General features: G+C 34.9%; 1 protein-coding gene across 22 annotated transcripts in view; it reads right to left on the reverse strand.

Moving 5' to 3' along the window:
* Window positions 1-2,102: 2,102 nt before the first annotated feature.
* Window positions 2,103-16,626, reverse strand: part of LOC106071711 (Kv channel-interacting protein 4-like) — a 323,919-nt gene continuing 309,395 nt past the window's right edge. For all 22 annotated transcript variants that reach the window (XM_056018422.1, XM_056018418.1, XM_056018509.1 and 19 more), the window contains 5 exons: window positions 14,714-14,783; window positions 10,759-10,829; window positions 9,025-9,237; window positions 8,228-8,290; window positions 2,103-7,475 (listed from right to left, as the gene is read on the reverse strand). In XM_056018422.1, coding sequence (XP_055874397.1) covers window positions 7,428-7,475; window positions 8,228-8,290; window positions 9,025-9,237; window positions 10,759-10,829; window positions 14,714-14,783 — 465 coding nt within the window. In that variant the 3' untranslated portion in view covers window positions 2,103-7,427. The remainder of the gene's footprint in view (window positions 7,476-8,227; window positions 8,291-9,024; window positions 9,238-10,758; window positions 10,830-14,713; window positions 14,784-16,626) is intronic.

Here is a 16,626-nt window from a genome sequence, read left to right on the forward strand (position 1 = left end):
TTGTATAATTAGACTGACCGGTTACTGTTTCCATCGTTACATGATATGTAGCAGCTGTTACTTTGAATGTAACACTATATTCTGTGTGTGTGTGTGTGTATGTGGGAGTGGAATTTTAATATAGGCCTACTCAAACGCTGGGTAATGTGTTCAAGTCTCAAGTCCAATTTCTCTAGTAGCGAGGTCAGTGTGGACTTTAGAATTTGTTAGAGAATGTCTGACGATATGTCTTAAAGTTATCAAAGATTAAAAAAAAACAACAATATCATTTCATTATGTTTCTGAATAAATTAATACATAAATACATAATTAGGAACTAAGACATTTGTTGAGGAACTAAGACGTTTGTTGAGGAACTAAGACATTTGTTGAGGAACTAAGACATTTGTTGAGGAACTAAGACATTTGTTGAGGAACTAAGACATTTGTTGAGATCTGTCAACGCGAACAATACTTCTTAGTGACAACGTTGGGGTGCTTAAGAACCGAGACCATTGCACTGGCGGGGATGGAAAAGAGTCCCAACAAACATGTCGCTATCCACACATTATTTTCATTGGCCCTTTTTTTTAATGGTAGACACCTGCGTGGCTGATGTGATACAGAGAAGGAATATGGTGGAGTTTCCCCAGTGTCCGCCTTCTACCCGAGCGTCTAGTGATAAGATCATAGGTAAGGATATGAGAAAACCAAGAAAAACTATCAACAAGTCGTTCGACAATCTTTCCCAGGTGACTAAATTAACAACTATTACGTGTCAATACATTAACAACTATCTCAGTGTTATGGTGTGTGTGTGTTTCTATGGTGACGGTGGGAAGAGGTTAGCGACTGGTTGGAAATGATGCAAGATAAGCGGCATTGTCGTCAGCGGTCTTAGGACAGACGACCCCAGATCGTGAGACTGAAAAGAAGTGTTATTGTAGTGAGTTAGATTTTGTTCAAAATACCATTTTATAGTATCACTAAAGTCTACTACTATATTAATTTCATTTTATCTCAAGTTGGTACTACTTATATCGAAATACACATTATATTTAGTTTTGTTCAAGTTATTTCAATTTTTTTTTAAACCTAAGATATATTACACTTGAGTGGTTTAGTAGTCTACCAGCAGTTTGGTGCTATAAGTCAACGATCGTCCACAAAACTCAGGTCACTAAATGAACAGCTATCTCAGGTTACAAAACTGACATGTAACTGAAGTGGAATAACGATTTTGTAATGTAGATCTGAAAAATTTTGCTAAAAATAAATTGCTTCTTTAACTGACTCTTACGTCTTCCTCTTCCTTAAATTGCAAGTTTCAATTGGATCTATTACTTGTCACAAGTACATAACCATTCAACACTGAGATAAGGTAGATGACTTTTTATATTTCTTTCAAAAACTTTCATTTTTCAAATGCGAACAAAATACAATAAATTACCTCCCTTCCATTAATTACAAACCAGTAGTTTGGATAAAATTCTTTCATCAAAACAAAATTCTTTTGTTTATTTCATAGTCCAATATACAGAAGATAGAAAATGGATTTTTAAAAAAATGCTATAAAACAAATACAATTTTACATACTGAAGGAAAGTAACAAGAAAGTTGTTTTTTAATTAAAAATTATTTAAAGATATTTATAAGTCACAGGAATAATTATTCTCTTAAAATTGTTTATTTTACTACCATAAGGAATAAATAAAGTACTTTCAGGGTGCCCTACTTTTGTTAGGCATAAGGTTATAATAGTGTGCAACTTCAGGATTACAACATTTTAAATGGTGTATCTTTTTCTCCTAGACATTACTTTGTAATGGTTGAAATTTTGGGGGAATTTAGATTCTTTTTAGATCTTTAGACACCTTCTAAAGTGTTAGGCCATTACAAGAGAGACAAGACAACTGGCTGTTTAAAACATGTTTGTACAATTATCTCTAAAGTTCATGTATGTAGTTCAGTTGCCTGTTGGTTCATCTAGGATCAAAGTCAAAGTCATCAAGACGTGGCTAATATTTTGTTTTTCAATTAAATCTATTTTAGTGTTATCGAAAACATATCGCTTTGAAATAGTTTATTTATAATTATAATTTTAAATTCAGCAAAGATAATGCTCGGATGACATAATTTTTTATTAAAGTTTCATTTAAGAATTAACAATTATTATAGTCTTGATGATGGAATTCATATGGACAGACAAAAAAAAAGGTTGATACATCAAAATTTCTAGAACAGTAAAATTATCCATTTACTGTAGAATGTAAAAAAACAATTATAGTAAAGGACAAGAAATATATCTCTGCTAGCTAACTAAATTTCTTTCTTCCAATTTTTATGCAAGATATGAGAGTAATTCCACACTAAATGATTTGTAGAAAATTTCTTTGCTAAAAAAAACCCCACAGGCATACATATTCTCAATTTATTTTAGCCGCTGACATAGCTAGTATGCTTATATGTTTCTTTCATTCCATCCAGGCAGCTTTACTTCTGAACCATCTGTTGCATATCATTTACATTTTAAATTGATCTTGATCATTATAGCCACAAAACACCTCGAAAGTACTAAATGTATTTTTAAAATTATGCAAATTATAAGTTTTCTCCTAGCTACTTACAGGACATACAAATGTTTTTTTCCAAGAGTGTGTTAAGAATATTTTTATCTTTACATATATTTATATTTTAATATTACTCTTTATTTTAAAGATTTGATTATAAAATAGGTCACAACTCTAATACAATACACCAATAGTATTTTGACTTTGCGTTATAAGTTCCAGATGTTTCTATAGCTATTAAAATTATTTTACCTTAGCCCAATTCTCTCCCAGGATCTCAGTTGATAGAGATGGGCAAAGTCTAAATATAGAATCAATCTGTATATAGTCTTGAGCGCAGCACACCACAAACCAAGCTGCCACACTAAACATTAATCATAACCCTCTCCTATTTCCTTTCAATTGTAAGACTAAATGTTCCCCTTTCAGACCTTGTGATCTATAGGGCAGATGATGTAAAGGTCATCTGTTTCTGTGGCCTACGTTGAACGAGGATGTCATGTTGCCAGCACAACAACCAACTGCCTATACTTTTCCCCAAATGTCAGGTACCCATTAGAACTAGGTGGACTCAGAGGCGCCCAAAGATACCAAAGTTAAAAATCCCAGTCTTCACCAGAATTCAAACCCGAGACCCCCTGTTCAGAACCTGAGACCCCCTGTTCAGAACCCAAGCGCTTTACCGCTCAGCCACTGCGCCTTGTTAGGCTAATATCCTTATTTAAAATAAAGATTATTGTTTATCTATATAATTTTCTAGCCTTTTCTATGCAAAATTTATAATTGAATTTATTTTTAAAAAATGGTCGAATATTCGCTTTAAAACCAGCAAAAGCATAGATTATTCAAAATTATCTATTTCATTCATTTTTCTTTATATTTATTTAATTTTTATTATCTAAATTTAAATAAGTATATGTTTTTATTTTATAGTAATACTCTTTTGTTTTCTATGCAACAGATGTTCTTTAAGAATGAGGATCAATGGACAACCAAGCAGCCATCTTCCTGCTGGATGTTTCAGAGGATGACAACAAAAACTATTTGCACTCTGAACCAAAGTCTTGAAGACATACTTAAAAATGTATAATTACTTTACATTGAAAAAAAATGTTTTTATAATGTTATCATTTTCTATCTTCACAGATAAACATTTATATTAAACATATAGGTCAGTGAGGTAAATAGTTCAATACTAAAACAATATTAAATAAAAAGTTTGTTTAAAACAAAATAATTTTTAAAAAAAAATCAAAAAAAAAAAAATCACATGACTCAAGGAAGGTAATAAAATAAAATGAGTTAGTTTACAATATAAACAAATTCTAAATCACAATGAAACTGTAAATAAAATAAAATATTAGCTAGAGATACAAGTTATGTTATGAGGATCGATATATATTATTTTAGTATAAATTATTAATCATAAACTGCATTGTTACATAATACATTGTTATACATTATACAGAAATGGACATAATGGAATAGACAAAATTTACACATGGGACAATTCAGCACAGCTTCTGCTACAGTTAAATAGATATACATTTTGTATTTCCCCTATTAGTGAATATAGATTATGTACAATTCTTTCATAAACTAATACACACAATCATTTTGACTAGTTTCATAGTCTCTCTTACAGCAGCCGAACAAGCTACTATTACAAGTGACCAAAACACCACTGACCAATCACTCCAATTAATCACTAACCAACCACATCAATTGACCAACTCCTGACCAACTCCTTATTGACACAAATCACCCTAACTGACCTGCCACCCCATTGACAATTGACACACACCACCTCAACTGACCAAGCCTCCCACTGACACCAACTACCTCAACTGACAAACCACCCTTCTGACACCAGCCACCCCAATTGAACAACCAACCCGACTGACCAAGCACCTTAACTGACCAAGCACCCCTCTCAACAACCACGCCAACTGACCAAGCATACCACCAACTGGCCAGCTGCAATGACGACGACTCCAATAAAACAACAGCGACAGAGCATGCAACATTTAGAAAATGTTTTTACCCATTTTGCATCACAGAATAGCAGCGATGACTTTCAACTTCTGAGAAGAATGTTTGAAAGGAACCGAAAATAAAATTTCACATAGTATTTAAAAAAAAAAAATTACTCAAGACAACATCAAAATGTACTTATATATAATCATATTAATATAACAATAAGAAAAAAAGTTTAAATCACTGGGGTCACAGGAAGAGAGATAATCTGGTCTGACATAGAACTGTAGGCCCCATAAGTTAACAGGTGAATTTATTTACAAAAAAGTGCATGGAAAGAAGCATTGTGGAGAAAATCTCAAGATCAGATAGAATTTTCAGACTTACAATAAAAATTATTTTTTAATCCACTATTAAAAGTTATAATAAAGTTTTCAACAACAATCAAATATTTGTCAACGACTCAAAATGCTAATGCCCTTAAATGTGTTTTCTACTAATGTGTATGTTTGTTTTAATTTAAGTTTCGTAAATGAAGAGTATTACGTCCGAGCCCAAACTTTCTACAGGACGCCTGAGGATGGCAGCAGGCAGAGGTATAGCTTGGAACCATGTCACAAGACAAGGCAATCATTCTGGTTGGTTGCTGAAGTTTAAAAATGTTCTCAAAATGATTATCTACTTATGTGTATTTCTATTACTAAATATGTGTTCATGTTCATATATCAAACTTTTTTAATGAGATTACTTTTTTTAAAATAAAAATTAAAACAAGAAATAATGTCAACACCCAATTAATGCAGCAAAGTATAAATATAAAATTTATAAAAATATATGAAAGAAAACAATGTATTCTGATTTAGAGATTATCTAATTCTGTATAATCCATTATTACAATTAGTTGAGATATAGTTCAGTGCCCAACAATATCTAAACCACTAAGCGACTAAACAACAGATATTTTTGAATTTTTTTTTTGCCATTAATTATATATAAGGGATACAAAACATAAACAGTTCTAAATATTTAGGGTAACTTTTTTTGTATGTACAGACTGTACACTGACAAGGACTAAGGATTAATGGCTTAAATAGATGTCCCAAGAATACACACTTACAAGAATAATGTTTTTTCCTCATATATACAATATTTCCTTTAGACTTATGAACGCTTTTAAATGATAACTTTACATAAACATTACATAAACTGATAAACATTACAAATTACTTAAAACAATGTAACTTTATGACATGACATCATTATAATACAATAAAATGTCATCAAAGTCACAAATACACCAAACTACTATGTCTATCTAAATTTTCCAACTATGTCTCACAATGTATGTGGTTATTACACTGCAAAACAGATATCTGTGAGATGTTTTTACTTTTAATGTTGTTTTATTATGGGGCACATTGAATTTAGAATCATTTCTCCTATTATCATGGATCTAAAATTTTTATAACAACCTCTGACTAAAAAGTCTTTAAATTAAAAGTCTTAATATCAATTAGCACTTAATGTGAATGTGCTTCTTGTTTTTTGTAAATACTAAAAGAAAATTTAATCAATAATCTGTTAAAATAAGAAAACTCATTTTCCAAGCTACCTTCCTTGAAAGTAGTTTTTATTTTTAATTCTTTTATTTTTTCTCTGAGACTCTTTTTTGCTTATAAGCACTGTTCATTTTTCTTGATTAAGAATCATTCTACCCACATACTGAAGTTTTCCCTCAACATTTAGAGGAAATGAATACAGCAGGTAAAAAAAATGCTGGTCTTAGAAATTGGGACATTAAAGGTAATACAATTAAAGCTAAAATTTTAAGCAGTTTTCAAACTTCTTCATGCCTGGCACTAATAAATTCTCACATCAGCTCCAGATGATTCAAAATGTTTGCATTGTTCATGAATAGAAATGAACAGACTTTCTGGATTATACTTTATTTTTTTCTGCTTTACTTTATTCATAAAAAAAAAAAAACTACAAACAAAAAACAAAGGTGAATAGTTTCATTTAGTAAACAAAATATAATTTAACAAATAAATAAAGAAAACATAGAATCTGAAAAGCTTATTTTAAATGTATTTTTTAACAGATTGTTTTATTTGGTAAAATTTAGTTTATAAATGAAATAATGCTATAAACATAGAAATTTTGTTTCTACCAACATCTCAATACTTATTATTATCATCTTTAAAACCAATAATAGATCTGTATATTTGTTGCCAATCAATCATAGACAAATTTAGAATCTATGCAATATTTTAAAATCTACATAACTTTTCTTTTGCCTTTTTTAAAAATTCACTTTTTTACTTTAATAAAAATGTTTGAAAAATGTAAAAAATATTGACTTAATATTTCTGTTTGAAAAACTCACATAATTAAAATAACAAAAAAACAATATATATTTTTTTTTGAAACTTTAAAAACTATAAAAAAAAAAAAAACTACTATAAAAGAAATACCATAATTGCCCAACCAAGCACTTTTTTCTCTTTTTACAAAAATCTGGCACATTAGATGTCCTCCAAATATTATTAAGTGTAAAACATGTTCCGAATCTGTTGTAGATATTTCATTCCTTGTATCTTTCTGGGTCTTTCTTAATTCTCAAGACTGAAGTGTAAGTAATGATATAATCCAATAGAATGATGGATTTCAATCTCTGGAGATCATTCTGATGATTTCATTAAAGGAGGAAGGATAATATTTTTTTCCCCTAGGATATTGTAAGGACAGATTATGAAAAGAACATGCACAAACCAAGACAGCGGTTAGAATCAAACTGAGACTTAATGCTTGTTTTACAAGTTTTGATGGACTGTCCAGTCCAGCTTAGAGCTGGTCATCCTGTCATCTCTTTATCCCTAAAAACAAGGTCACTTTAGGGTGTCAAAGTACAGTATCGAAAATTGACATCCCACGGGTTATATTCTCGTCCTGAAACAAAAAAAAAAGTATTAGTAAAAATAATCCTTTTTTAATAATAGAATGAAATTTCTAAAAAAAAAATACTGCAATATACCAAGAAACATAGTTCAGATGCTAACAATTTAAACAAGAGAATTCAAATAATTATGGAGTTCCATACTAAAAGTTAATCACAATAATCTGCTCTTATTTTACCCTTAACTTTTGAATATTTAGTTTACCTTCTGTAACCAATAAAATTCATCGAGAGAGAAAAAAAAAAGATATGAAGAAATATTGAGGCCACAGAATGGAACCAGAAGAAAAACTGTCAGAAAATGAGAAGAAGGCTGGATGAGATTTTGAAGTGAATAGACAAAACAATGTCAAAGACGCCATATTGAAAGATCCCTGTTGCCAACTCAAGAACAAAAATTACTTTGAGCAACAAGCAAAAGTGCCTAGAAATTTGTTTCTACGATGCTGAAAACTGGTACAATTATTTTCAGGTTTATTGAGTTACTTCCTTTGTCAACGCTTCCTTTTTTTTTTTTTTTTTTTAACCACCAGATACACACACACACAAAGCTTGATATTGAAGAATAAGCGTCATATAGGAAATTCTGCTCTGCACCAAAATCCTCATAAGAAACAAATTTAAACCACAAAATTAAAATTACCCTCAACCACCCCTTTCCTGAAAACAGAAAGCAATATGGAATTATATTTTTTAATCTTATTTCCAGGACTCTAGATTAACAAAAAAAAAAACAACAACTTACTCTTCGACATGTATCCATAAATTCTTCCACTGATATAACACCGTCACGATTGGTATCCATTTTCTAGAGGACATAAAAACAAAGACATGTAAACATTAGTATTTTTTTTCAGTTTAACTCTTGACCTGCTGCGTGAATTAAAAAGTATTCTTACAACCTTTACCAGCTTGACAATTAATATTCTAGAGACACCAAGAAATATTCCTAATTTGTGTGGAAGAGCTCTGTACTGACATCTTAGCTACGATTAGACATTATTAATGACACAATACTGTAATAATAACAAGGATACAGGCTGTAGGTGACAACGGAACAATGGTGGATTTTTTAAATAAATATTGGAATTGTTTCTAGATGTATCTATTTGTATAGCTATATCGCAGCATCGTCGGTGCATGCATTGGTCCAGTGACTTTTGTGTGAGTTTGAGCGGAGGAGTATCTTGGAGAGGGTTACCCATCTGGCTTCTGACGCTCAGCATGCACAAGTCAAAATCACAATTCAAAATCCCCCGCCTGCATTAAGATTCCAACACAGAGCCTCTGTGATAGTTGGTGGTGTATGCTAACCTGTCACACATTCCACAGTTAGTAGCGCTAAGTGCTATATAGTTTCGTTTCTTTACTTTCGCCCCTATTGCCTAGGATGTATTAAATATATTTTATATCTGAATTTATTTGATTGATATTAGGTGTAGATCTATTTGTTTATTTTATTATTACAAATTTAAATATTACTCTTCAGCTTAAGAATAACATTTAAAAAAAAACAACCTCTGAGGCTTTGAAGCGACTGACCTGAAAAACCCTCTCAACGTGCTCCCTGGCTGTGGTGTCGTCAATGGAGGGCTCCGTGTAGCGCCCCATCATCTCGTAGATGGCCGTCACGATGTCCAGCATCTCCTCCTTTGTAATCACACCGTCTCCATTCACGTCGTACAGGCTGAATGCCCACTGGAGACGCTCCTGGAATGTTCCCCTGGACAAGACCGAGAGCCCCATAACAAACTCCTGTGAAAAAAGATTAAATAAAAAGAATAAAAAAAAGAGAGGCTTTTATTCAGGGGAGATAAGATACTTTTCGTAAGAGAAGGTAAAAAAAACAGTTATCGAACTTAACATTTTTTTCTTGGGTTAGCGCGAAGCCTCCCCCCCCCCCCTCCCATTACTCTCACTGAGAACTTTACCCACTCGTCGCTTCCTCCCTCGTTTCTGTTCCCAATGGAACATCTATTCAGGAACGAAGGAACATTAATTTAACAACACGTTTCGGAACTTAAGAAATAGTTTTATCTCTGCAGAAATCAAAGTTAGTGGTGCAGCTCTGTGGCTGCTACGTCACACGGGGAAAAAAAATAAGATTGCCCGAAATGGTAATTTACATAGACTAAAAATAGCAGTTTGGAAAATGCTAATTATCTTTCAGAAAAGCAGAGATTTGATAGGGTCTATATCAGCGGTTCTCAACCTTTTATGCTCGGCGACCCCTTTTTACAATCTCCCACTCTTCCGCGACTTGAGAAATAGTTTTATCTCTGCAGAAATCAAAGTCAGTGGTGCAGCTCTGTGGCTGCTACGTCACACGGGGAAAAAAAAATAAGATTGCCCAAAACGGTAATTTACATAGACTAAAAATAGCAGTTTGGAAAATGCAAGTTATCTTTCAGAAAAGCAGAGATTTGATAGGGTCTATATCCGCGGTTCTCAACCTTTTAAGCTCGGCGACCCCTTTTTACAATCTCCCACTCTGCCGCGGACCCCCCCCCCCTTTTCCCTAGACACACACACAGCAATAGAAGAATAGACAATAACAATCCTTTTTTTTTATGGTCTTAGGCGACCCATGGCAAATCGTCAATCGACCCCCAAGGGGATCGCGACCCACAGGTTGAGAACCCATGGTCTACATAAAGCCATTTGAAAGTTATAGGCTTGTTGGAAGTTCTCAGTTGTGGTTTAAACTAAGAGACAATCATTTTCTTTTCAATAAGTGCTTATATTTTTACATTGGATCACAATACTTGTAGAACCCAAACTTGTAGAAGCTTATTTGTGCTTGTATATTGCAGATTGTTTTATAACTATATAGAGTACGAGCTGCCCTTTCTTCTTCTTATAACTTACAGACATTCATTCAAAAGAGAAGGCTATTATTTCCTAATAATTGAGTAAATGTCACACATGTTAATTAGAGATATAAATAAGCTAAATCATTTTTTTTTTGATGATTCAGGTAAACCTTGCTTTCAAGTGGTTAATCTTCCGAACTGTCACTGCTCAATAAGTGACATTTTCTTGTGTATGTTAATGTAATTAAAGGTGTCTTATTTCACTTGAGCTGGTGGACTACTTTTTCACCGCGTAGGTCTACTTCCATTCAGCACAGCACAACAAATATTAATTATTAACAGGGCTTCAGGTTCGGAAGCCAAGCACTTAACCCCTCAGCCACTAGGATCAAAGTTTTAGATCAAAGTCTAGCACTTTATAGAAAAACAACAACTTGATAGATCTGTTGATCAATGGACTCACCTCGAAGCTAATGGAGCCGTTGTGATCGTGGTCAAATGTATTGAAGACATAATGAGCATAGGCACTGGCGTCTTAGGAGGAAAACAGAGCAAAGATTTATTTAGTTGTTACGGCTAATAATTAGACTGGAACAAAGTAGGAACGATAACCTCGATTAAGTAAGAGAGTAGACAAGGGCACTTTAATTGCTATTAAACAAAAAATATATTATGTCATTAAAAGAAAGCGATAACAACTCTTAATGGCGTTGCCAGTGGCGTAGCTAAGAGTTTTCCATCGTTTGGGGGCTCGGGGGGCTTGACCAGTGGCGTAGCTAAGAATTTTGGGGGCTCGGGGGGGCTTGACCTCTTTCGGGGCCCTTGCATTTTGCGTAATATTTAATTTTAATATAAAAACCTCCAATAATTTGCCCCCCCCCTCAAATGGGGGCCCTGGGGGATCTTCAAATTCTCCCCCCTCCTCCTCCACCCTAGCTACGCCACTGGGTATTGTGCTTGTATCACGAAATCAAAGTTACAACTGAGCTGACAGGATGCTAAACATTGCTTCACAAAGATTTAATATTTCTTGTGGAATATTTTGTATGGTCTTTATCTAGAATCGAGATCAAAGACCCTGGGACTTTTTTTCTTTTATAGTAATAGTCCTTGAAAAGAGACGCTTTGAGTTTCCAAGTTTCTATTGTCCTATTACAAAGCTTATATTAACTCTGTCTGTTTGTCTGTCTGTCTAGGTAAAATCTTTTACACGTTATTTTTCTCACTTCCAGTTTTCGAATAAAGTTGAGACTGTGTACGAATATTAGTTGTCGATGACAAAACATTAATCAATAAAAAGTTAATCAATTAGTCGTAATTAATTAATTTTTGTTTTCCATTGAAATTGCACTAACAAGCAGCTCGGAAACCTTCTCGAAAATACCCCTTCTCCCACCCCCCAAACTGATCCACAAAAGTGATTTCTCCATAGCGAAATGAGCACACTATGGCTGCGGATGGCTGCCAGGTCGTGCGGTTTGCGCGCTGGACTGTCGTTCGGATTTATCGATGGTCGAGGGTTCAAATCCTGCCCGCTCCCATCCCTTGTCGTCCTGCAGGGGGTTTGGACTAGGAAGTAAACTATCTTCAACTCTGAAGGAACATCCGAAACATGTAAAACATTTTACATTTTAAAACATTTACATTTTACACTATAAGCATGAAATCGCAAACATTTATTATTGTTAGTCTAGATCTACTATACATTCCTTACATGATTGATTCCAAATAATTGATGCTATTTCACTTAATATAAGTTTTTTTTTTCAATGTTTTTTTTCCCAAAGTATTTTTTAAAATCTTACTTAGATCTAGTTCTTATCTTGTTTCTACGAAAGTGCAGCAGAGTTGATAAAGGGATGCAAGGAGTGCCGACCCGAGTGACTCCTCTGAGGTGAAGTCTTACAGTGCGCAATTTAGGGAAGTAAAGTAAAGTCCCTCTTTCAGACCTTGCGATCTATAGGGCAGATGATGTTAAGGTCATCTGTTTCTTTGGCCAGCGGTTTCAGGGTGTCATGTGGCCAGCACATCGACCAGCCGCCTTTACTTTTCCCCAACTTAAGTCAAGTACCCATCAGAGTTGGCTAAACTCAGGGGGCGCCCTCAGAATCGCGAAATTCAAAATCCCAGTCTTCATCGAGGTTCGAACCCAGGACCCAAAGCTCAGAAGCCAAGCGCTTAACCACTCAGCCAACGTGCCCCCCTACTTTGAGGAAGTGCGTCTCATTAAAGAAGACAACTTAATGCAGTATGCTGCTTCCTTGTTCTTTCCGACATTTATATTCCGAACTATGTCTGTCGATGTGCAGCTTATTGTTCATTGATGCTGTATCGATTTAACACTCAAATGCCATATTCAATGCGCTATGCAATCATTCGATAGGACGCCATGAAACTTTAATACTAAAAGTTTGAATCGGCTGATTGAAAGAAAAATTTTCGTGGCGTTCACATTTCAGAGACTGACCGGAACTGGATAAAATACTTTGCAACATCGTAGATCGCGGGTCAAGTTTAGGCCTACCTAGCAAAATAATTTAATCTAGTCGTTTAACGTAATTACTAAATGTATTCTTTCAATAATTTACCTGACAAGAAATTCCATAAGAGAAAAAAAATGGGGAAAATGTGTTTTCAATTACGTGTATAAGTTTTATATTTTAAAATATTTTTTTTTTTAATTTAAATTATTATTTTTTTCTTCTTTTTTCAGCCGCCGTCCATTTAAGTCTTTTCACGTACTAGTCAAAGAACAGATACCCCCCCCCCCCCAGTAAAACACATAAAAAGAGTACATAATATAACAAATAACAACACAGTTTATATCTTATATGAAGTATGTTGTATCAAGTAGTTTGGATCACAGAGGCGGCCTTAGTAGTTCGCGGGGCCCTGGGTGAATGTCAATTGCCCTGCGCTGTGAAGGTAGACTAGATATAACGTACCATGTCAGGCTAACGGGATTGTCCCCCTCTAGCACTGATGGCCTTTTTGGTTACAAAACATTCTATCTTACGTAAGTACTAGACTACATTGGCCTTTAAACTACATAAACTCGAAACGTTTTCCAGCTTAACTTCTGGATCTGATAAGTCCACAAAATGCTACGTAAAAGACATCTGCTCTTTGTGGCTAACGTCAAGCGTGCAGTCGAGGATGTCGGGAAAATATGCCATCATCGTTTTGAATCCTATACCCGAGGTAGTGGTTGTGAGCCTCGGCGTTTTAATTCGTCAAAGTTCTTGTATGGCTGGGTCGATTATGTCAAGCATCTCAAACAAGCCTAAAAACTGGCTGCTGTTCGACGCATAAAGTTTCTCTGCTCTCTCACGAAATGCTTCACCGAAACTGAACGGTATTTCGAAACCAAAAATGTCATGTTAAGAGCTTACATGGTAATTGGTATCATATAGATGCCCACTAATATTGACCAACAAGTCCTAGTTTATAAGAACTGGTCTGGTTTTTTAACCTGACGGTGACAAGGGAATCTCCTATCTCGGGCCCCCCTTCAGGCGCGGGGCCTCGGGCGGTTGCCTCACTTTCCACCCCCTAAGGCCGCTACTTTTGGATCAGTCATGTAATTAAATCTATAACAGATATAGCCTATCTAGACTAACAGAAATAAATCTGTGCGATAAGAAATATATTTTCCATGTGTTTTTGTTTAGCTCAATTTCATGCTAGCAATACTCTATGATCCTCTCACTTATCTGGACCAGCTGAAAGGGGTAGAGGCGGGAAAGAAGGGGGGTTTCTGGGTGGTCGCTTTTAATTCGAACTCAAAGGCTGAAGCCTCGTCAGCCTTCTCAAACTAATAACACCAACAACTGTGCACGGGAAGTGCTTCTGAAAGTAGGTTTTATAGCTATTCATGGTTATTGTGTTTTCCACAAACAATAAAGGGGACTAATTCAACTTATACCACTTTATCAGTCAAGGAAAATTTATTTCCTTTGTTCGAGATACAAAACAAATTAATTAATTAATTAATTAATTAACTAACTGGTTACTTTTTTTTATTGATAATTGTGTTGTCAGGTGAAAGAAATAATTGTGCAAAAATGTCAACTTGATCCGAGGTTGGGTGTGGGAGAAATTACGTGTACAAACTTTTTACCAGACAGAGTGAGTTGATATAAGCTTTGTAATAATATAATAGACTTCTCGTCTCCAAAGAACCAATAAAAAAACTGAGCTTTGAAGACTTGTATGATACAATGTGATACGTCTACTCTGTCACCTGATGGAATGGCTGGTCACTCAGCGAAACAGACGACTGAATTAGTGAGATTCACGGATAGAGGATAAGACGGATGGATAGAGGATAAGACGAATGGATAGAGGGTAGATAAATGAGTCTGTAAATGGTAATGAAATGTACGATGGAAGGAGGGAGGGGGGGGGCGAGTGCTTACCTCCCTGGGGAAAAAACTGGGCGTAGATTTCTTTAAACGTCTCTTCGTTCACTATCCCAGTCGGACACTCCTGGAAAGAGACACAACAAAAGGTCAAGGCGATATGGTAATCTTAAGGGTTAGTCTGAAACATAACATTGGATTACGTTAAGTTATAATAATATTAACTCTTTTTCTCCGAATCGACGATACCATCAACTTGACTTTGTGTTACATAAAAAAAGAGCATGCATTTCCCTTTAATTCTTTACCAAATACAACATTTTCTGATAACAAAAGACAAAGCTATTGAAGCCCAATCATAACAGGGGTAGTGAAATAGTAATAAGCAAAATGGAGAATTCCTTCGAAACGTGGAAAAATAATTACGGAGAGAAAGAGTTAAGTTGTGAGTCCAGGTCAAAGAGTTAGTGAACTAGTCATGATCTGTGTGTGTGTGTGTTTTTTTTTTGTGAGTATCTGTGTGTGTCTGTACTTTGTAGTATCTGTGTGTGAGTGTCTTGTGTCGCGTGCTTTAAACTTTGTATATAAGGTTTCGTCGTTTTGCGTGTGTGTGTGTGTATGTGTGTGTCTGTGTGTGTGCGAGTTAGAGTTTGAATTGACTCGTGTCAATCATTATCATTTTGTTGTATGTTTCTATACACCCCATTTCATACTTAGCAACAACACGTGTCCAAGTTATACATATATATATTAGTTTAATTTAGTTATAGAGATTATAGACATGGGGCGCGGTAGCTGTGTGGTTAAGCGCTTGGCTTCCGAACCTGTGATCCTGGGTTCGAATTTCGGTGAAGACTGGGATTTTGAATCTCGGGATTTTTAGGGTACCCTAGAGTCCACCCAACTCTAATGGGTACTTGACTAAGGTTGGGGAAAGTAAAGTCGTTGGGATTTCTAATATCGGTATTTTTAAGGACGCTCCTGACTGAAACAACTGTAACTGGTGTCTGACATTAGTTGGGGAAAGTAAAGGCGTTAGGTAGTTGTGCTGACCACACGACACCAAAAGTTAACCGCTGGCCAAAGAAACAGATGACCTTAACATCACCTGCCCTATAAATCGCAAAGTCTGCTGGCCACATGACACCCTGCTCGTTAACCGCTGGCCAAAGAAACAGATGACCTGAACATTATCTACCCTGTAAAATGCAAAATATGAAAGGGAAAATAATGATATATTTTGGAAATTGAATTAATGGCCTAAGCCTTGGAATATATAGACTGGACATTATAATAATTTTGATTCGTATTAAAATTTCGACTCGACTAGTAGTCCTAATGCCTCTAAGCTCTTATTATGTTTTCTATATTAGATTCAGAATAGTAAAATAACAGTATCATACTTCAGGTGCATCGTTGGCATTCAACCAATATCTAATATCATCACTACTGACTCCTAGAAAAAAAAATGATTGGTCAGTAGTGGTCAGCAAGGGTCAATCTGGTCTGGTGAGGTCTACAGGACCAGACGTCCCACAGTATACAAAAGGAAGGAGGAGAGAAAAAAAAAAGGGGGATAACAGTAATACAGTTAATAAAATATTGCTTTGAGTTCCTCGGTGTCCTTGCTGGCTGTATGAACGTGCCTGGACATTAACCAATCTAGTGCTCAGAATACTCAATATCTCGTCTTACAAATGCAAATCTTGAGTTAACACCCTTTCTTTCTCAATTTATTAGGTTGTCTGCCCCTTCTACAAGTGTGTCCGTCTCCCCTTCTTGTCTCCCTTGACACAAACACACTTTCTTGATTTTTTTTTTTTTTACCCGTCAGGTTATTTTTAGAAATGTTTGAGAAACCGTTGGGAAAGATATAGTGGCTTTGGTGTGGACTAGGGTCCAGGGAGCTAGCGTCTCTAAGGTAACTGAACTCTCATATGGAGGAGACATGTTTGTATAGAGTTCTAAGC

This window comes from Biomphalaria glabrata, chromosome 1 (genome assembly GCF_947242115.1).
Source record: "Biomphalaria glabrata chromosome 1, xgBioGlab47.1, whole genome shotgun sequence".
NCBI lineage: Eukaryota > Metazoa > Mollusca > Gastropoda > Planorbidae > Biomphalaria > Biomphalaria glabrata.